Source organism: Canis lupus, chromosome 5 (genome assembly GCF_011100685.1).
Source record: "Canis lupus familiaris isolate Mischka breed German Shepherd chromosome 5, alternate assembly UU_Cfam_GSD_1.0, whole genome shotgun sequence".
Lineage (NCBI taxonomy): Eukaryota > Metazoa > Chordata > Mammalia > Carnivora > Canidae > Canis > Canis lupus.
The window spans coordinates 26,413,969-26,436,467 of NC_049226.1; the positions used below are offsets into that span (position 1 = coordinate 26,413,969).

The window sequence follows — 22,499 nt, forward strand, 5'->3', positions numbered from 1 at the left end:
ATATTCATACACATGCGCTTGGTATGTAGGAGTTGTTAAATTTATTTCCTTTTCCTTTACATGGTGTCTGCTATGATCTTTTCTTATTAGACTTTGTTTTTTGAGACTACCATCTAGTTAATTGAGCTTAGAGTCTGTCCCTCATCACCCTTTGGCATAATTTCAGTGACTGGCTCCCATAAAAAAGATCAAATACCAGACAATTGATTGAATTCCATGAGACATGAAGGAAAGTGGAGACCGAGAATGAGCCTGAACCCATACAAGATCATGTGCTATTGTTATTTAACTTTGGGTAACTTATTAAAATTCTTTATCAAGGAAAATGAGATCAGGTGAGAAGATGGATGTACTTTGGAAACTTGGGTTGTCACAATATATTCCAGAGATGTCAACATGAAGGATGGGGTAATCGTTACTCTAATGGTCGTTATGAAAATGTGCAAGGAAAGAACACTGTATGGAGGGTTGTATGTTGTACGTCTGTCACTACCACCCTAGGAGCTCGGATCACCTCAAAATTACATGATGTACACATGGCGTAGTAAAGCTTCCAACTACACGTATATGTGTTTGTCCTCACGTTCTTCCTTAGGAACTGTAACTTCATTCATTATCTTTAAAGAATATTCACCAAATGGCTATTTTGACAAACCAGCCCCTTATCCACTAAACTCTATAAATCCTGAAGAATATCTACAGAAATAGAGAATTTCCTTTTTTTCCTGTCATGATGCAGTTGGAAATTGTGAGGATGTATTATAAATGAAAAAAGATTTTTTTTTTATAAAACACTTAATTCATTCATCCATGGAAGTCACTTAAATGACAGAGTTTTGAAGGACATATCTTTATATTCTGAAATGATGTGAAAGTCTACGAATAAGAAAGAACAACGGTGGGGACAGTCCTGGATTGGATAGGATTCTAGTGGCTGTGCCGTCTTCATATTTCAGAGCATAAACTGATTGCTATATGTGATGAAGGCCAAAAAGAAAAATAAATTAAGTAGCGACTGAAGTTGCTGGTGTTATTGGGATGCCCTTAAAAATCACCCTCTCAAGTATTTTATATTGAGACACCATGGGATACCATATTACATGGAGCAGTTTTTCTCCTATCTAGACAGGGAAGCATACATTTTGTTCTTAAAATAATCAAAGCAAGCCCTTCTACCTGCAGGTGCCTCACTCTTGCTATTTTATTCCCCCTTTTACAACCCAGCGAATTTTGTCAGATTTGTACCTTCCCAGAAGTTTGACGTCAGTATGTAATTTTAAATATCTGGATATAGAGGCATACAAGACGTGTCTATCTCTAGCTCTGTGGTTCTTAGAGAGAAATGCTTTCCTTAAATATCTTTCTATTTCACAATGTGGACAGAATGTGATAAAAGCAGCTATCTATTGAAGAAGTGACTTATTTAATTTCAGAACCGGATCAGCTTGTCTTGAGGTTCTGGGAATGAATTTCTTCTTCCTGGTCTTAATAAGTGTTTGCAACTTCAAAGAGATGTAAGAGAATTCTTTGGTTGTTTTGCTAAAGATAGTCCACAACAAGACACTGATTCTTAGACTCTCAAGTGGAGAGGGGACTCAGATGTCACTGTCTTAGCATACTCCCTAAGAGATTCAAGAAACTCTTGTTTCTACTTGAGCAACTCTGATGCTGGGGATCTTAGCCAATTTCCTTCCATTTTTGGACCAGTTTTAATTGTTGTAAAATCTTTATGTTGACCCGAAGTCTATCCCTGTGTAATTTCTTCAACTTAGCCAGAGTTTATTAGTTTTTTAATAATAAACAGTTTCTTGAGCTCTATAGGAGCATTCTCAATATGCTTTAAAATTATGGATGTTGTTGAAACTGCACCATGGAAGAATCACAAAATCTATTTAGTAAGTTTTGAAAGTAAACTGTATTTATGTTAAAAAGTTCTCTTTTGTTCTTTCCCTGTAAGAGCACTGCAAAGAGTCAGAAGCTCTCAGTTCCAATAGTAGCTGTGGCACTGTGGGCAAGTCACATAACGTCTCCGATTTGTAGGCTCTTTTTTTTTTTTTTCTAGAATGACATCATAGGAGAGTGAAAAGGAGCAAGTAAAAATAGACATGTTGGAGTGGCTTGAAAGCTCTCATGTGGCACTGTTGCTACTACTGTGTCACAAGAAATATACTGCTCAGTAATTTTTAGAGTTCCATCATTAAACCAAACTTAAACATCATCTCATAAAAGTGAACAAATTAAAAAGAACATTAGATGACATATCAACTCATTCTTTGCTTTATATGCTTTGCTATATCACTTAAGAGAAAGCAAATTTTTTGTTGCTTTTCATTAGCCTTTGCTCTTTGCTTTTTACTCTGGGAGATAATCTGAGGTCAGCTCTTCTTGGATCCCGTTGTGTTTTATTTACCTCCTCCTAGCCTCAAATATAAGACAAAGGTTAGGATACTGACTTAGGGCTCTGGATATTTGGCTTCATTTTAACTTTTCTATTTCTCATGCCTTTTTTTTTTTTAAATTTAGTTTGCATGCTAAGGCCACTTATAACAGCTGTATTCACTGATCAATGCTGTTTTTTCGTGTGTGTGATTTTAGTTGCAAATACCTGAAAACATGGAAGAAGAGCGGCTGGGTATCTGATGAGAGCTTCTCTTAGCTACTAAGGGGATCCTGGCCTGTTGCCATTTTAAAAAGGATGTTCAGAAACTGCAATCTGTCAGCATCAAGTAGGAAGCAACCAGAATTCTATAAGAGTAGAGGCTTTGTGGGTGGGTCTTGACAGTGTTTATACTATGTTCTATGCAGTGGAGAGGGGTCCATACACCCCTTTTTTCTGAAAGTAGAGAACTATTTCTGTCACATTTGTTTGACTCCATTTTAATTCTTATTTAACTCCCAAAGATTGAACGCTTCGAGAAAATAGACTGAGTTAATTTATGTAAAGAATTATCTGTGTGTCAGTTTCCTTACTAAGTCTCCTCCCCTTCCAAAATGTAAGCTAAGTAAAGTCTACTTTATTTCAACATGATGTGATAGGACCTTGCATGGTTAGGTGTTTTTAAAATGATAGATTTCTCCCACATCTTGGAATTATAAACTTTTGAAAAGCAGAATTGACGCTAGGATCGTTTTATGTCTCTAATTTTCCTTCACTGTTGAGTCATGTGAGTCATGTGATACTCAGAGAGTGTACTATGAGAGTGGTCTCATAAAGTTTTGGAAGTGTTTATATTTTGTGGATGAGCCCAAACAAACAGTTTTTTGGTTTCAGAGAGTACATAAACCTGTCCATTTAAGGTAAACACGTTCATCCATGAAATGGACTTTTATGATATTTAAGAGGATAAACAATATGTACAAGAGTCTTCTAACTTCTATTAGTATGATTATTAGTTACAAAAATATCCTTATAATATATACGAGGGCTGCAATTCCAAGGGCTTGGGGCCAGCGGCAGGTGGTGGTTTGCGAGAGTAACATGGTGATTTTCTATCAGGTGTTGCCGGATGTGTATGATATGGTGTTGTGGCCAAAGTTTATCTCAAATGTATGTTATTTCATTCTGAAAACAAGGTTTATAGAGACTGAATTTGGGGTGGTGAGTAGTAATGAACATTAAAGTAAAGTGAACTGTACTTCCCTATTTCCAGTTAAATTAAAAACATATATTCTAAGCCAGGGGTCTTTCTTAATTTCTCTCAGCTCATTCCAAATAACTGCCAAGCTTGTTTTCCTTTCTTAAGTATGAATCATATAAACAGCTCCTATCTGGCTGACTATTATCTTACGGACAAAAGGAAGATAATAATGCTCAAGTTGTGTGGTAGGGATGGGTGGTTTCCATAGCTACGGCCTGAAACATTTCATTGTATGGATAAACCATATTATTATGATGACTAAGTAGATGTTATCATTAGCTATAAAACTGCCAATCAAAATTAGTATAGTAAAATAGGAATTCTACATTTAGGAGAAATTACATATCACACAAATAAACTGAGCTTTATTTTTAGTTTATTAGAGGTATGTTTGGCTAGTTCCATGGTAAATCTGATTACTAGGCTCCCTTCAAAGTCCTGTGTGCCATGTGTGCCACATGACATCTGAATATTTCTTATGTTGTTATTATTTCAAGGTATAGAGCTCCTCCTCTTTATCTCTTGTGCACTACCATCACCCAATCTCAGGGTAGAGGACTTGGACAGTAAGGGGTAGGATCTGGTAAGCATGGCAACAGATTGCTCTTCTTCTTGTTCACTATCGAAAACTGTGGAGAGTATAGGAGTTGTGATCTCTCTGGAGACTTTAATGAGCCATCCTCTACAGAGCCGGGCTGATCTTCCTTATATCCTCCTTTAGGAAGGTAGTCTGGAGAACAGAGTCCTCCTACACAAGCAATGCACCAAAAAGTAAAAAAAAATACTAACAGCAACAAAAAAAAACCTATCATTGACATGATGTGTTTAAGGATAAATTAACGACGGTTCCTGTTTGTACAGTGTCAAGGGTATTGCTATCTACAAAACTCTAGTCCTCGCCTGAGGTTTATAGGGAAGAAATAATAAGACCAGTCTCTTTTTATTATCCTGGGTAGGCAGCCACAGAATAGCTTGTAGCTGGGCAACAGAAGATGCATTATGTCAGTAGAGCAGAGACAAGTTTCATATATGCCAATTTCTCTTGTGAGGGTGTTTGTCTTATGGCTAGGACTTTAACTGTAGGCAGCCCAAACCCAAGATCTGGTGTTTATAGGCTAGCTCTGGAGAACCCACACGTGGCTTGCACCCAGCTCCACAGAACAGGGGTTCAAAAACAGAGGGTCCTTCATTGCACTGCTTGCATCATTTGTTGTCCCCTTTTATCTGACTGCTCGTCAATTGGGACCGTGTCCGCAACGCAACCGTCGCCACCTCATGCGCCCATGACCGACTGATCTATACTAGAGTTACCTCCTTTTCAACCTTCTTTCTCCTACCCCCTCTTCCTCCACTTCCCCCCCGAGCTGTGGCTTGCTATCGCCCGATTCTGGAAGCTCTTACTGTGCTGATTGGTCTGTCCTCCCAGTGCATGAGTGTGTGACGCGTAGAACGTTTTTCGCTCCCTCCCTCTTCTCAGGTGCCACACACTTTCAAGACCAGACAATTGATTTGGAGTACTTGGCTTTCTTGTTTTTTTCTCTGTTTTTTTTCGTGTCGTGGGTGGGTCATTGTGCTTTTTATGTAGTGTACCTCATCAGTGGGTGCTGCGGCGTTCACGTGCACACCAAACATTGGTCATGGCACGGTTACAGATATCTGCGCCCCCGGCCTACCCGTCGCAGGCCTACCCTGGGCATGTGATGTTGGCCTCTCGGTCTCGATGCCGGCCATGTACCACACTGCACAGTCGTTTACCGCTGGGTTCTTGGAGCCTTCGCCCTCTGGGTCGCAATTGTATCAACAAATTAGGTCGTGAAGATTGTCCCGAGTGTCTGTTCTAAGGTCCGAGTTCCTATTATGGCCTGAATCTTATTACGTTTCTGTTTGCGTGTGTGCTTCTACTTATTGTCCTTCTTAGGGGCCTGTATCCTGTGTGGGCTGCACTACCTAGTTACACTTCAATACTCCCTAGTAGTTGGAGGTTCAGGGCTTTTCCTAGCACCCCCCCTGTCTATGCCGCCAGTCACATGAGGTCTGTCATTTCTTTTGCGATTAGTGCGGTTCCAGTATCATATGTATATCAGGCATGTTGAAGGTTTGTGCATCATACTGTCTGTGTAGATCACGCCAGTCTCACACAAATTAGTATATAAGACGTGAGTCTTCATGGATTGCACTGCGAGGCGTCACTGGTGTGTCTAGTTGAGAATGACACTTTTTTGACACGCTCCGTCGCGCTGGATACCACAGGTTGATCAATAGGCGCACACAACAACTGTAGACCTCCTGTTGAGGGAATAGGCTAAATCGTCCATATAAAATATATCAGTGTTTGTCTGCGGTCCCCCAGCTTTCAAGCTGGAACTTACCGTGAACACCAAAGTAGATTAATATATCATAAAGCAATGAAGTTGAGAAATATAATGACCGATATATAGTGTATATAGCAAGGTTTAGGCTTAGGGACCTTATGGTGACAGGCGTCACCGACGCACTACTCAGGGTCACACAGACTGTATCCTGCAATCAAACAGCCTTGTCGCCTCCGACCACCCCTTTTCAGCGTGGACCGCACGCGCCATCGCCCTTAACGATCCGTGTTATCCCACTTGCTCCTCAGGTTGTGTCCCCCCCCAGTGGCAGCACTGATTGACTGAACTGCGTTATAAATACTGAGAGGCAAATGACCTGCTTGTGCCTTATTTTTATATAGAGGGCTTGAGCTGAAGCATGGCACACACCAAGTGTCAATGTAATTGCTGACGCAAGGACACTACCTGCCCATGTGCACCGACCCACCACGCCCACACAATGCCCGCACTTCATCTTTGAGCTTGTTATGTTGTGCATACGACTATGAGCGCGTCTGGGTGACTTGTTCTTTCTTATCTTCGTCTCTTCTTAGCGTCTCTTTCATTCGTATCACGATTTGTGAGATATCATCTATATCTTATTGCACATCTTCTGTATGTATCAGATCAGATTCTTCTCTCTTTCTTCCCTCGCCCCCGTGAGGTCGGGGGACCGAGGGCCCACCATTCCCGGCTGGGCCGCCCTGCGCCGCTTTCCAGGCGTTTCCCGCGCCGATGTGGCCGTACACCCCCCCATCGAACTGCGCCCTCCTGCATCCCCCTTCAGGGATCATCTCACGGCCTGTGTCCCGGTCTCTTTCCCCCGGCTCCCTCGTCCCTGGTGTTGTACGAGCTGAGTCGCGCCTGAATCCTCGAGTCGAGCCCCCCCGGGGCTTGCCCCGTGAGCTATGTGGGTGCCTTTACAGCCCCCCACCCCCCGAAGGATGTCACTCTCCCGGTGTGTATGGTAGGCCCCTGTCCCTGTCGCGACATGGTCGCCTGTTATCACACAGCCCCTATCTGAGATCGGATGGGCCAGATTCTGTTGTGACTCTGGCCTTATCCCTATGGTGGCCCCCCTGTCGGCGCCCAGGAGACAACGCGTGCGGTCTCCTAGTCCTTCTAGCCGGGGTCGTTTTTACGTCCACCCACGCCTTCAGCAGCACGCCTACCGGTCACATGCATGAGAGTATGAACCATCAACCATGCGAGGTCTTAATTCTTGATGTGACCTACCAAAAACTCTGTCATTAAGGAACTGGGATAGGATGTACCCGCCGCGCAAAAGAGCATCCGCAAAAACCGAGCGCTCATCTGGGCCACGGAAACACAGGGGCACGATGATAAGTGTGCATTCACGGCCATGCTACGTAGAGCAATTTAGATCTCGTAGGGAGGGGGAAGATGGTTGGAAGATTGGTTTTATCTCTATCTTTGACGACTGGTGCTCCTGTTTACGTGTGGGTGTCTGATTGATGATGTTATTCGATTGAGTTGACGAGAGGTAGATTGCATATGTGATAGTGGTAAAAACCCCCATAGATGTTCACAGAATGAATATTTGAGTTTCCTAACTATGAAGTTAAACATCGGCAGCTATAATCTGCGCTCATTTTTTGTGGATCCTTTCTCTTAATTACCATTTCCTTATCCAGCTTGGTAGGGTAAAGAATTGCCATGAGTCTCTGGCTCTGCTTGACGAACTGCTCCGGCCACTCTCACGCCCCACTGTCTTTTTCAGTCTTTCTTTTCTCCCCGTTTTTTCCCCTCTTTTTGCTTCCCCCCGCCGTGTCCACTCTTCCCGTTTTTTCATTCTTTCCCCTTGCCTCCTCTTTCCCCTCCCCCTTATCATTGGTCTTTTTTTTTTTTTTGGCTATCCCCCCTTCGTCCGTTTTTCCCCCCTTCTGTGCTTGTTTTTCTGACTCCCATGTCCAACCCGGACTGTCCATCCAAGCCTTGTTTTGTATATTGTTAATTGACGCGATCACAAAATTCAAACACATAAACTCTAATCGTTAACCTGCAGCTTTTATTATCTTTTAATTCTTTTTCCCCTTCCTTCCCCCTATACCAGAAAACCCCAAAGAGAAAAATGAAAGATATTTCATATGCTTTATTTAACATCGCCCCTTCCATAATCGTTAATTAAAATAAAAAAGACACTCTAATAAGACATAATCTATGCAACTCATTTCCAGAGGAAAACAAGGAAGAAGGCAAAACAAGTGAAAAATTTGGATTCACTTCAGGACAATGCTCTGATCAGGAATAATTAGCCAATAGTTTAACTTCTGTACTTTCTTTAAGTTTGTTAATGTCCACATCAAGTGCTAACATCGACATCTACTACTAACACACCAAAAAAAAAACAGGGTGTCAACTTCATTCTTATGCACCACATCCAGCAAACCACGTTTCTAAATCTTGTAAATTATATGAATCTGATGAGTAGTAAAAATAATCACCAAATTTTACATGAGGAAAAATGAAGAAAATGGTTCCTTAAGGATAATATCATATTTTAAAATGGATTTTGATTATTGAATTGAAATTGTGAATACAAGTTTAAGTATAGATATGCCCTAAAGAAATCTTCCAAAGTTAGAAGGAAAAAAGAAGAAGAAACTTAATTTGTCCTACAGAGGACTACGCCCACCTTGTGCCCCGTGATGATACAGATTTCACTGAGCCACTGTGTGATCAATACTGAGAAAAAAAGAATGACTGAAACGAAAAGTCCAAAGAAAGATGTATCAATTCTAACCTCATTATTCTTAAATTCTCCCCTATCACAATATTGCCCTGGGCTCTGAGTGGGCTGTTTTATTAAGCAAGAGCATGCATGCTGGTTCCAGAAGTTTTCCTCCTGTGTGAACGAATCCTACAGCTGGATGTCACGAAGTCCAACAGGACCTCATTTTTTTGTCTTGATCTCAATTCCTGATCAAGGTGCTGTTTTGGAACTGCTCTTTCATTTTGAGGACATCATTTTTTGAGGGGGGATGACTTGGGTGTCGGAGCATTTATTAGCATAAGCATTGTGATGGGCAATTGCACTAGCCATTCGAGCTTTTGGTGGGGGCATTAGGGGTTGGTGCGGTCGGAGCCAAGTTTAGCATAGCATGCATTTAGGCATTAAGCATTTAGCATAGGCATTTTAGCATTTAAGCATTCAAGCATTGTTGTTCGGGAGCATTTTTTGAGCATTTTGTCGGAGGCGCATTTGTTTTTAGCATTTTTGTACGGAGGAGCATTTAGCATTTTTTAAAGCATTTAGCGATTTTTTGTCTTAGTTTAGACAATTTTGCCCACATTCTTTAGAAGGCCACAACAACCCAAAATTTGAATATAAAAGTTATCATGTCGAATAATAGAGGAGGATAGGGGAAGTGTGGTTGTTATGGTGCTGGTGGGTGTGTTCCCTTGTGTTAAACTTGGCGTTTCTTCTTTAATCACTTAGGGTCAAGTATACAAAATTATTAAGAGCCAGAGGAACAGAGGAAAGTCTTTTTTAGATATATCTGTGCACTATGTTCCCCGGAGGAGGTTTAATTATAGATGGATACTTATTATAGATAATATATTACCACGGATTTGATATCTTTAATAAAAAGGGGTATCTATCATATAACAGTTATTATATTTTAGTATAGTACACAGTAAAGTTAGTGAAAATCTTTGTTATTAACTAAGGATGATTTCACTATAAGCACTTGTGTCAGTTTTTATTTCAGTTTTATTTTTGACATAGTCGATGGTTTTATTATAGCCAGTTTTTTTATTATCTTTATAGTCGAGAGTATTTGTTATATTTATAGCAACTAGTGTTGTTGTTGTCGTAACATGGAGATACTAGAGTAAAGAGTTATTGTGGTAGCAAAGTAATGCTTCTCTACAATAAATATTAGCACATCTCTAGAGTATAGTTAAAGATAGTAAAGAGGTATAGTAAAGTTTGTGATAGTACTGACAGTAAAGTCAAAATAAAAGATATTGCCGCTGCTCTAAGGCTCTGCATTCCACTCGCAGGGCTTTGTGTCTTTATAGCTATGTTTTAAAATCACCTTAAAAAATTTCGCAGCCAGCAGGGAGGATTGGATTTCACAATTGCTTAGGGTGTGCCACAGAGATGCGAGAAGAAGGAAAGGAAGGAGAAGGAATGAGATAGAAGGATTTCAAGGCACAGGATGTGCGATAGTAAGTATTTATATGGATACGATATATATCAGGCAGGAGTTTTGGTGATAGTGTAGTAAGTAGAAGGCCAGGCCAGGGCCAAGGATGCAGGATGTGGATAGTAGTAGTGAATTAATATTAATACGTGATAGTGGGTGGGTTGTGGGGATAGGAATTTTTTCCAGGACAGGCAGGCAGGATTTTTTGTTGGGGATGAGTAGTATAATTGGCACTGTGGGCAAGTTATTAAAAGAAGATTGTAGGGAAATATCAAAGAGTTTGGGGATGTTCAGAGATATACAAAAGAAGTCGCTTTTACCCTTTCATCCCTCCACGAGAACTAAAAGTTTTCTTTAGTGAATGACTTTGGAAACTAATAACTGCCAGTAGGATTTATATTTTGCTTCTGCTGACAATATGTACATTCGGAGGCCACATTTGCCGGTGATTGCTTTTCTTCATTATAATCAGATCTATAGATGCTGACATCATAGCAATCAACATTCTAGCATCCTTCTATGGACTACTAAAACTTGAACGAAATCTATTCAAAAATCCAATAACCCCCCATACTCTGACATAGGGCCTGCCCTCCTGTAATAGAAAAGCTTCGTTAAAGGCGGTGGAACACCGAGTCCTGAAATAGTCTTTCCCCAACAATAGGGGCTCCCGTCCGTTCGGCTACCGTTATTCTCTCTTAATATAAAACGATGGTGATGTGGCTTCCGGTGCTGGCCATCCTGGTCACTAGTGTTTTCTACCTCTGGGTACAGATACAGGTCCTGTAATTAATCCAGGACTGCAGTTGTGTTATTTTTAAATGTGAAATAAAATTAATAGACCCAAGTCCGAGTTTCACAGTAAGGCCTGTGAATGTGATGCTGTATCATACTCTTTCCTCTTCTCATGACCATGGGTTGAAAGCACTGTGAGTCTGAACAGTGAGGGGGATGAGGCTCCGCGTAGGTCCTTGGTAGGGCTGGAAATGAAGCTCTGCTATAGCCATTTTTGTTGTTTGTGTCTGTTTGGCATATCTTGTGCTTCAGCGATGACATAGGACAAAAGACCCACTGCGTTTCCTGTTTCTCAAAGTCTCATGACTGGCCCCCCAAAAATGAATCACAACAGCACGACTTTGTGGGAAAAGAAAAGACAAAAACACGAAACGACTAAGTTATCACTGTAACCAGAATTATTTTAACCAATAGAAGTTTACTAAGTTAAAAAAAAAAAAGATAGATCCAATAGGAAAAGCATTCAGTCTAACAGTAAACAAATCAGAGAGAGCAAGAGAGTTGCGGAAAGGTGTTTAGGCAGAAGAAAAGAGGCGGTTTCAAAAGACTGTCTTGATGCGACGAGGTTGAGATGTGCTCTCGGGATCTTGCGTGGTACAAATGCAATTGTTTTTGAATTTGCTTCTGACAAAACTATATCCATTTTACAGAATGGTGCCCATTAGTCCTATCTATATATGAGTTTGCCTTGTTTCAAACCGAAGGTCATACCATCGTAATAAGAATGAGAAATTTTAAGTTTTTTGTAATGAGCCCCCCGATGTAGCTAGCTATTGGGGGGTGGGGGGGGGGTAAGGTTGGGTAAGGTAGTTGGTAGCCTTCCGGCTCTTCCATTGTTTCTCGAAGACAACGGGACAATGACTGGGTGTTTTGAGCATTGCAGGGGCCAAAAAAGGGCTTTTGCTCAGGAAATGTGGGGATCATATGAAAACAAGCGCATAAACACAACTCTCCATCCGGGAAGCTGAAGGTTTAACATTGCCTCATTAACAAGATCCAGGGAAGACACGGAAAGAGGGGGAAGCCAATAGCGGATTATTAACAGTCTAGAAGATGAACCCTTCAGCTTCCCCCCCAAACAATACCCCGTAGGTGTGGATTTGACAAAGTGCACATTTAAGAGGGAACTACCTTTTGCCATCAATATAGGCAGGCGCCGCCCGTATCTGAGGCCAAATGCCTTCCCTGGAACTTGACTTTATCAGAGACAAAGACAGAGAGACAAGCAGCTACATCCACCAGGAATAATAATTAAGAGCAAAGCGACACCAGTGAATGTAATCAATAGTCTGAACACTGATCTCATACCCCCCACCCACCATTTGCTTTTCTCCCCTTCTCGTTCTTTTAAATTAGTGACATGAAGTGCTTTTGCAACTACTACTTCCATAGATGTTTCTCTGCTCCTTGGCTTTGAAATTTCTACACACTGCATCACCAGAATATACCCTTGAAGACCAAACACCTGATGCCAGCTCACGTTGCGCATGGGCCGAAACATTCGGGGGGTAGCACTTTTTATACACGGGTACTTTATTTGTTTGGCTTTCTCCCTGCTCATCCTCCACTTCATATGGGTAAGTGTGTTCAACAGAACGTGACTTTGGAACTGCCCAAGGCCCACCCCATTAGTCTTCACTGGCTGATTGTTTCTCTCTCCCCTAAAATGGCCCCTTTAGAACACACCGTAAACCCCTCAGTACTATTACATTGCTGCCTGCAAACAACAAGTACTGGCTTAACACACTCTTCCGGTGGCTAGCATCTGTTTTCTGGCTCTGTCCTGCCCCCCGCACCCTGCCCTCCCACCGCCCACACACACTCCCAAAGCGCACTGCATGCGTTGCCCTTTCAAATCCAGTGAAATCAATCCTATAATGTTGATCTGCGCTTTCATCCCCTGCTGGGCTCAGACAGGTCTCATTACTTCGGTGTCTAAGGCTTACCAGAGACATCATTTGTCAAGACCAGGTAATGGTTTAGTCTTACAAAGATTTCTGATTCTCTTGAATCTGTGCTTTTGAACGAATACCCTCCTACGCAGCACTGTGATCAGAGTGATGTCAGGTGTCCCTGCTGACCCGGCTCTGGTCTAGCCCCAGCCATTCACCAGTAGCCTTTAGTTTTAAGGAAAATAGGACATCCTGCCTCCTGGGCACCAGCATGTGAATTCCCTAGTCAGGACCGTAAGGGGGGTGAGAAGGGCAGATTTTACCAGTTGTTTCCTTAAGAATGCAATCGTCCGAACATGTGGATTCGGCATAACCCGCATGTGTGATGCTTTGCTTATGAATCCCATGCTAGGGGTCTGTGTGTGAACAATTCTGGATGTCGTCGGGTCTAATTTTACAGATTTACTTACACCACACTCTCCTTTGCAACGGGTGAAGTGTGAGGCAGTAAGCGACGTAGAATCAGAGCCCAGCCTCCCGCGGTGGTGATTCCGTCTACGACAGATGCGGTCACAGCGTAGCACCGATACCACCTCTGTAAATCTAGAACATACGATGCCTAATAAAACGAACACAATGAAAGGAGGAGGAAAAACAAACAAAAAAAGTGGTTTGTTAGGAAGAGGTGATTTCTTTGTACTCAGAATGTAGCAGGCAGGCAGAATCAAAAAAAAAAAAAAAAAAAAAGAAAAAAAGAAAAAGAAAGAAAAAAAGGTGAAATGTAGAATCATTAGGCGACAGGACAGCAGAGCGAGCACCAAAAAGTGGATGAGACAGGAAGCGTCGCTCCGCGTTTGTGTGAGGTCACGCCGCAGCAGCGCGAGTGTTCAACAGTTGTTGGTTTTTATATGGCCTTGGAAGTACACAGGTCAGCTAGACTCGATTATTCCCAAAGTTCAAACAAAACCAAACAAAAAAAAAAAAAACAAAAAACAAAAAAAAAACAAAAAAGAAAGAAAGAAAAAAAATACCGGACTGCTGATCAAAATATATGAATGGATAAAAAAGAAAAGAAACAAACGAACAAAAAAAAAAAACAAAAAAACAAAAAAAAACAAAAAACAACAAAAAAAAACCCAACAAAACCAACCGAACATACCATGTTCACACACAAAACAAAACCAGTGCGTGGGGCCATCAGGGAAGGTGGAATATTATAACAACACCACGCGACATTGTTATACTATCCCACCCACCTTAATGAGGAGCCCTTGGGAAGTAGCTACGCCATAGCCCTTGGAATCCAGGTTTCCTCCACTTTCATGGTGTCGCAGGGCTTGCGCTGCTCGATGTACTCGTTCATCGTGGACTCCAGCAGGAAGGCGAACTTGCCCTTGGACTTGCGCACGCGCGCCACGCCCTCCGCCGTGGTCCGCGTGAACACCGACGGCTCCGCCGACCGCATGTACGTCCACATCTTCTCGTACACCGCGATTTTGGATCTCTGGAGCGCATCCGCGTAAAATCAAGCACAGGGAAGAAGGGACGACACGTTAATACTGGCCGGACCCCGACGGGGACGAAGCCTTTTAAGAACGCTCCCCCCAACCCCGCCGGGAGGACGCGGAGGACGAGGACGGACAGACGGACGCCGAGGGCCCCGGGCAGGCCGAGCGCGCCGCCCCCTGCTCCTACAGAACCTCCCCACGCGGGGGCTCAGGGCACGCCGTGCTATCATTAAGTGTAGGATGCCATGTAGAGTGGGGCATTTACAATCATGTTTGCTGTCACACTCACAGCAAACCCCAGAAGGGCCAGCTCTGCAAATTCCCATTTAGCCCTGCACTTGAATCCTGTAACAGAGGACTGCTGCCAATATTGTCTTTTTTATTTATTTTATTGTCTTTTATTTATTTTATTTTATTTTATTATTTTATTTTATTTTATTTATTTTATTTATTTTATTTTATTTATTTTATTTATGTATTTTATTTTATTATTTTATTTTATTTATTTATTTTTATTTATTATTTTTATTGTATTTTTATTTTAGTATTTTCTTATTGTAGTTTATTTATAGTTTTATTTTATTTTATTTTATTTTATTGTATTTTATTTTATTTATTATATTTTATTTTAGTTACCTCTGTTTCTTTTATTATTATTATTTTTTATTTTTTATTTTATTTTATTTTATTTTATTTTATTTTTATTTTATTTAGTCTCTTTTCATGCCTTTAAGTTTTAAGATGTGTAGGACGAGCGGTCCCCTACCCCTGATGTCACCCTATCACGTCACAGCTAGGCACGAAGGAGGAGGAGACGCAGTGGGCCCGCACCCCAATGTCCGCAACGCAAGAGGCAGACTCGAGGTCCACCAAACGGTGTGCACTTTTTCTAATAAAATCTCCAACAAGAACGCATTAACGGGAAGGGATTCCTCCTCCGTAGCTACACGCTGCCAGCTGTAAAATCAGCGCCACCGAGGTGAGAAGCGTGACACCGAGAATACGGTCAGGAAGGGCTGAGCAACGCTGTGTGGGGACACGTGTTGAGCGCACTTATCTCCAAGAACACTGGGTGATGGTTGGAAGTGATGCATCACTATGTTGCACACCTGAAACTAATATGACATCGTATGCCAATTACACTTCAATAATAAACATTTTAAAAATCTTCTCCAAGTAAAAGGGAACCTGAAAAAAAAAAGGCAATTCTTGTTTTCTTATATATTTTGGGGAGCTAGTCTTTCTAACACTTTCACTTCAGCCAAGCAGTATGTCTATTTCCGTCTATTTGGGCTCCCACTACTTAATTTATCTAGAACCTTCTGTGAGTGTCTGCATTCCTATTATTTTCATCCATACAGACATTCTAAAGGTGAAAATACATCCAAAGGAACGCAAATGTCCCCAAGGGATACATTCAATGAGTTAGAAAAGCCTGCATCTAAGCATGGGGCAAATCCTGAGTAGCATGTATATTCATTTTACATGAACCTTCCTTTGTTTACCAGAATATAAAATCCAGTAAGAGACAGATCTTCAATAATCAACAAATAGACTGACTAGCAAACTTCAGATATGTTTCAGGACAAAAATCAAATGATTCGAATAGACAAAGAAAACTGATAAAACTGATATTTAAAATTTTGGTTTCAGAGGATGGCAACTCAGTAATCAATATCCTATACAGTAAGAGGTTTGCATAGTTGGACACTACTAAAAAACTAGATATTTTATGTTAATGTATATTCAAATGGTGGTAAATATCAAGATGGAAAATAGACATCCTGTATGTCCTGTGAAGTGTTTTATGTTATTAACACTTAAAAGTATTGCAGTGATAGCTTGTGGGGTGTGTGTGTCGGTTAGCGACAGGTTACCTCTGCTATGGGAATCCTCACATTAGGAAACTGCGTGCCAACACTAAATGTAATTGCAAAGGTTCTATGTGGGTCTTGGACAGAGAAGTATCTGGATCCAGACCCCTCATCCTTGGGATCCATTAGGGAGCCTGTGGTTCCTGGCCCCAATCATTCCATCTTTAATAATAGAGTTCTCTTCCAGAGAAGTAACTCTGCCGTTTTTTAAAAATATTTTTTAAAATTTATTTATTCATGAGAGAGAGAGAGAGAGAGAGGCAGAGACACAGGCAGAGGGAGAAGCAGGCTCCATGCAGGGAGCCCGATGTGGGACTCGATCCCGGGACTCCAGGATCACGCCCTGGGCCGAAGGCAGGTGCTAAACCATTGAGCCACCCAGGGATCCCTAACTCTGCCATTTTATAACAAGTTTCAATCTCTGAAAAACCATAAACTTTCTGGATCACCAGATGATACAGAAGTCCTTAAACATTTATTCTGATTATTTCCATTTAGAGAAATGTTGGTAAATAACATCCTTTCAGTGTATAATCACTCTTTAAATGCATTGATAACTTGACTTGAGAGGTTCACTTAGAAGGGTACAGAGGTCCACATACACTGGTTATTTCGTCCGGTGTACTACATTGAAAACAGAAGAAGTAAAACCTGGGTATTATTTTGATTGAAAATTTTCTTTGAAATTTTTTAAGAATATGAGAGTCCAGCTAATTACCTGGCAATCTTCTAGTTACTGTTCAGCATCTTACTGAAAGGGATCAGAACCGCTAATAAAACTAACACAGCAGAGTAGAAAAAGAGTATGTTTAGGGCTTGGTAATTATGCAGATAATTTAATTATAGAATGCAATGAAACCTTAAAGCTAATGATTCCTTTTTAAAAGAATAAAGTATCTTTAGGCCGCAGATATCTTTTAGAAGTCCATTTGCATAATACTAATGTGAGGGAAATTACTGTGGCATTTGTTTAAGTATATTGAATCATATATGCCGTAAGTGCAAAAGAAGTTACGTTAATTCCTTTAAAGTCTAGAAGAAAGAGGAATCCGTAGCATAGTTGTGCCACACTTAGCAAGCCTTCTGTATGAAGGAAATTATAAAAATGCAGCTTCCCGGTGGAAAATAGGGGAATAATGAAAGCGACTCTTTTAGGGGAAAAAAATCACACTGTTTGTCACTCTGTGAAGGTTTAGGAATCCTGATTCTGATTTCAAGGTGAATGGCGTAAATAAGGTCGCATCCTCATGGGGAAGGGGTGCCTGGGGCATTCAGAAAGGGAACACTAGAAATCATATCCCTGCACTGTATTTGTGACCACAGGAGGTGTATACTAAGGAGTGAGGGCAAGCACACCTTTATAAATTTGATGAGACAGGCTGAAAGGAAATTTCTGCAGATCCAGCAAACTCATGAATACAGTGATAATGGGATTTCCAGTCCCCAAAACCTCCAACTGTAATGTCTTTTTAAGGATCAGGTTTGGGGAGTGTATATGCTCAAGGTAATTGGCAGAGATAATACAAAAGTCATTATTTTTTTTAAGATTAGAAAAATCTCAGATTTCTGTATTTATTGTGAAGTTCAATGCAGAGGAAGCTTATGATTTCAAGCATTATTTTATTACTTAGAATAATTCTTGGAGTTTTAAAAATGTGCTGTCCTTAAAATTTCTCAAAAATTAAGTATCCTGCCTTTCCTGTTTTTAATGGAAAATATGTACAAATGTCATGCACTATAGTTAATATTACATTGTTGCCAGGTGAATTATTTTCTGCTTCCGGCAGCTTATGCAGCAAGGCTGATGTGCACAATATTTGATAATCTTATAAGCTCTGAGATAGTAATCACCTCATTTATGCATTCCTGTTTATACTGAAACAGCCACATCTGAACTGCAATGAAAATCGGTGTGCACACATCAGGTGTGTAATAATGCTGAAGCACCAGCAAGGCTGCCGTTAAGTGACAGGTACAGACTTTCCTTAAATGCCTCTGTGTTTATGCTTAACAAGATACACAGAACACAAAACATACCAAGTTTCATAATGGGGCCAAACCAAGGAAACGGTTTGAATTTGGATGTAGCCCCCCCCCCCAGCACCCCCTTAGCCTAATTCTTTCTCTAGTTGATTGTGACTGCAACATTTTTTGAAGCCCTGAGTATAGGTCACTGCCTGAGGCAGTTTAGCGGAGCTGATAGATGTACCATTACTGTGTTCCTACGAGAAAACATTTTGACAAGTACAAAAATACCCTTCACATTCTGTTTCCTCAACCCGTCAGACAAAATGGTTTATTTAAACCAGGTCATCATCTGTGGGAGAGGACGGGGAACATAGGGTAGGAAATGAATTAGATTTCTATCAGAGAACCCAAGTTTATGCATTTCTGAAAGTGTGCTGCCAGGGAAAATTATTTTCCTGTCCCATTAGGGTTCAGACCGTTCTGCAACAATAAATGCCTTATAAAAAAATCTTTCAATTTTAAAACTGGAGTTGGGTGGGAGCGAGAGGAGAGAGGCACTGGGTGACCGGCACAGCCTCTCTGAAAGGCTCTGCAAATCCAGCAAGCCGGCTTTCCTTATTCCTGTATTTCTTATCAATATAGTCTCTTATCTACCTCACCAGTTTTTAGAATTTGGAACAATTTTTAAAAGCTCTATAAAGATTAGAAATAAATATTTTCAGCATGCTTGATGCCAAAGAGCTTTATGGTGAGTTATTGCTGACATTTTTTTCAGGGAATCAACATGACATTTCTTTCTCCCTTTATCACTCAAGGCAGAATGATGAACCTGCAAATATTTGCCTTATTTACATGAAAATCAGTTGTCATTTGTTGGTAAAATGCAAGTGATAGCACAAACTTGTATTCCATTTTGATGCATACCTCCAATGGTTTCTAGGCAAAGTTACTGAATTTTACCTACTTACTTTTTGGTGGAAGCAGTTACAGATTTACAGATTTCCAGCAAGGAACTGAAATTATGCTAAAATGTGAACGTTTCTATCAGGAAGCTTTAAAGACTGGGATGCACTCAGTAAGTGTTAAAAATTTGAAAAAAAAAATTTGGTCAGTTAAGTTTATCCACAGAATATTGTTAATAAAATGTATTGTCATGAGCATTCTTTACAGTTTTAGAAAAATCTGCAAATACTTCATAATTATTGTAAATGTTTCATTATATCTACTAGCAATGCTCTAAATTGTTGACAAGGACATTGTTCACTGCCTGGTTTATTTTGTAAACAATGTCCAGTGATGGGTTTGACAGAATTTTTGAGTGATTTGTTCTTAATATAGTATTATGTAGTATATAAGGATACTTTTTTATTTTTTATTTTTTTTTATTTTTTATTTTTTTTTATTTTTTTTTTTTAAGGATACTTTTTTAAAAAGAAAAATCTCTTACTGAACTTCAAGTAGATGAAAGTTTAAAAAGTAGGATGTTTTGTTGTTTTTAATTTCCAAGCTGAGTGAGAAAGTGATAAGCATATACATTTAAAATGACAATGTAATCTCCAAGTACTGTATACATAAGCATGCACTTACTTCAAAGGGCTGTCATTATTTTTACATGAAAGCTTAGACAATCGGGAAATATTCTTGACTTCTAAATTATTAAATACCTAGATTAACTGAGATTAAACGTAAAATGCCCTCATTATTACTTAGGTAAATATTTGTGAAAATGTTACTCTGGCTACCTTTTAGTGCTTTGGTTTTATTATTTATTTATTTATTTATCTATTTATTTATTTGTTTTTATTTATTTATTTTTTAGTGCTTTGGTTTTAAAGTCACAAAATGAATCCTTATCTCTGACCAGACATTATCAAGTGCGTGTCTCCGGATTTCAGTAGAAGCAGAGTAAAGGAGTTTCATTGATCAAACATTCATCCTCCTAATAAAATACACAACTAAAAAAACCAGAAACAAACAAACGTAAAACCCAAATACCTGCCATCCCGATAGGGAGCCAAAGAAAGGGGTCACATCCACATGTGAAATTATGTCAGTTTGAACAATTTTATGCAGAAAAGCAGAGACAAGCAGCATACACCATACCTTAGAAGGTGTCCAGAGCCTAAGAGTTCTGTTACCATCTTTTGTTACATTACTTTGAAGTCCGTTGTTACAGAATAGATTATAGACTATACCTCATATGAGGAAATATGAGCTTCACTTAAGGTTTTGGTTTCAAATGCACCAAATTAAATGTATTCTTAAGACAAAACAAAACAAAACAACCTTGCTTTCATTTTTATGCTCTTAACACCAAAGGATACATAAATTATAATCCTCTCAGAGGCAGTATCATAGCATTATCAACACTGGAATCTTTTGGATAAGTTACATTAATAACATTGTGTGAATTACCTTTCTGTTGTTACTTTTCCTTGGGTCTCTCTTGCAATGTGAATAAACAAATTAGCTTTTGCAAACCAAAGTGATTATAAAATCCAAGTAGAAGTATTAGCATTAAACACAGAATTACTGTTATATTTGCAAAACCTGCAAATAGCTAGCTGTTGGCAACAACTGCCTGAATTTCAAAATCATGAACATTTCATGGTTAGTTTTTCCCTTAACTTACTCTGAAGAATTCTTTGGTTGACCCTGAATCCAGTGTTCCATAGGCAATTTCTGTTTGTTTGGCCAGGTCTTCCGCACTTTCTATGGGGGAGACCATTCGCTCAACCGTCAGGAAAGCGGCGAGGTTAGCGGTATAAGATGATATAATGATGAGTGTAAAGAACCACCAAACACCTCCAACAATTCGACCTGAGAGGGATCTAAACATGGATAAGGTAATGCACATTTTCCTTTCTCTAACCAACATAGAGAAAGAAAAGAAATATCATAAATTCACATGTTATGTTTAAAATCACAATGGCAATTATCATTTTGTTTTCTGGCAGTCCACTCCAGAATGATTCTAGACTTTCTGAATCACCTGATGCCTTTTATGCCATATCGAATATATGAATGCCACTGAAAATATAGAAAAGGTTTCCTTTTTATTGTTTATCAACAGGAATGTGGAACGTCATGCCTTTGCTTCAGAGGTAGAAAGGGAACCCTTACTTAAATTCCTCGATATCCTCCCCCTCCACAGTTTAGCATCTCTGCAATTAGGGTGCAGACTATGGGTGATAGGATAAAACACAGCTGTGTGGTTGCACCAGCAGCATCCTTTCTCTCTTTGTGGTATGTGAAATAGCAGTACGTGTTAGCAATGGGAACGGTCTCAGATTTCACAGGAGCTGGTGGATGCCCTTCTGAAAGAACCTGGGCCTGCCTTTGGATAGAGCCCTGCCAGGGCAGGTGGGACATGTGCCCACATGGGGCTGGACCAGAGGAGGGCATACACTGGTCTCAGAGTGACCTCCGCTGAGGATTGTTTTGTTTGTTTGATATTTCATTTCTGATCTGAGTGGAGGAGAAGCTATCTCCTAATGCATCTTTACCTAATGCTCCAAGAATGTTCTCTCTGCTGCTGCCAACATGAGACCAGAGCATGTGACTTGTCAATGTACAGCATGACAGCATTAAAAATGGATGCCAAATCTCAAAAGAGAAAAGTTCTCCCCCCCCATCCTTTCCCTGGTATCAGGGGTGTGTGGGTGATGTAGATGCACGGGGAAAGTGAGGGTGGAATGAAGAAAAAAATCCAGGTCATTTTCACAATTGATGCCACTCACTGGGACCATCAAACTATTTAAAATTCCTGGAACAGATTGTTTTTAAACATTTTTTTTAATGTAAGAAAAAATTCATATTTTTCATGACATTTCTAACTTTAAAATTCTCCCTTCTTAAACATTATTATATAAGTGACACCTGCTGGTTTTTTTTTGTTTGTTTGTTTTTTGGTACCTGTTGGGTTTAACTTAGCATTTGCTTAATCCTGGTTTTCAAAACCATTATGAGACTTGCTTTGCTTTCTTTTCATTTCATTGATTCAGAGTCACTGACTCAGATTCCTAGGTTATTAGAATTTAAACACATTTATCATTTTTCCTGGGTCTTAAGGAACATAGACTGCATTTTGCCTAAAATATCTCCTTTTGAGAAAGCATACACTTCCTTAAAACATCTGTATATTTGTGATACTAATATAAGTCACTGATATTTAAGTTCAGTCCGTAGCTTCTCCTACTTGTGGTTATTTTTTTCTGTGGGAGAAGTTTGATGTTTTTCCTGCAATAGGACATTGGCTACATTTTTGGCAAACATAACTAAAAAATAACTAAAATCCG

The 22,499-nt window shown here is 40.0% G+C and overlaps 1 protein-coding gene across 1 annotated transcript in view; it reads right to left on the minus strand.

The window, feature by feature from the left end:
• GRIA4 (glutamate ionotropic receptor AMPA type subunit 4) overlaps positions 1-22,499 on the minus strand; it is a 373,881-nt gene that overhangs the window by 27,930 nt on the left and 323,452 nt on the right. Inside the window, 4 exon segments of the mRNA XM_038536334.1 lie at positions 14,108-14,127; positions 14,129-14,169; positions 14,172-14,355; positions 20,834-21,032. Of these exon segments, the coding sequence (XP_038392262.1) occupies positions 14,108-14,127; positions 14,129-14,169; positions 14,172-14,355; positions 20,834-21,032 (444 nt within the window).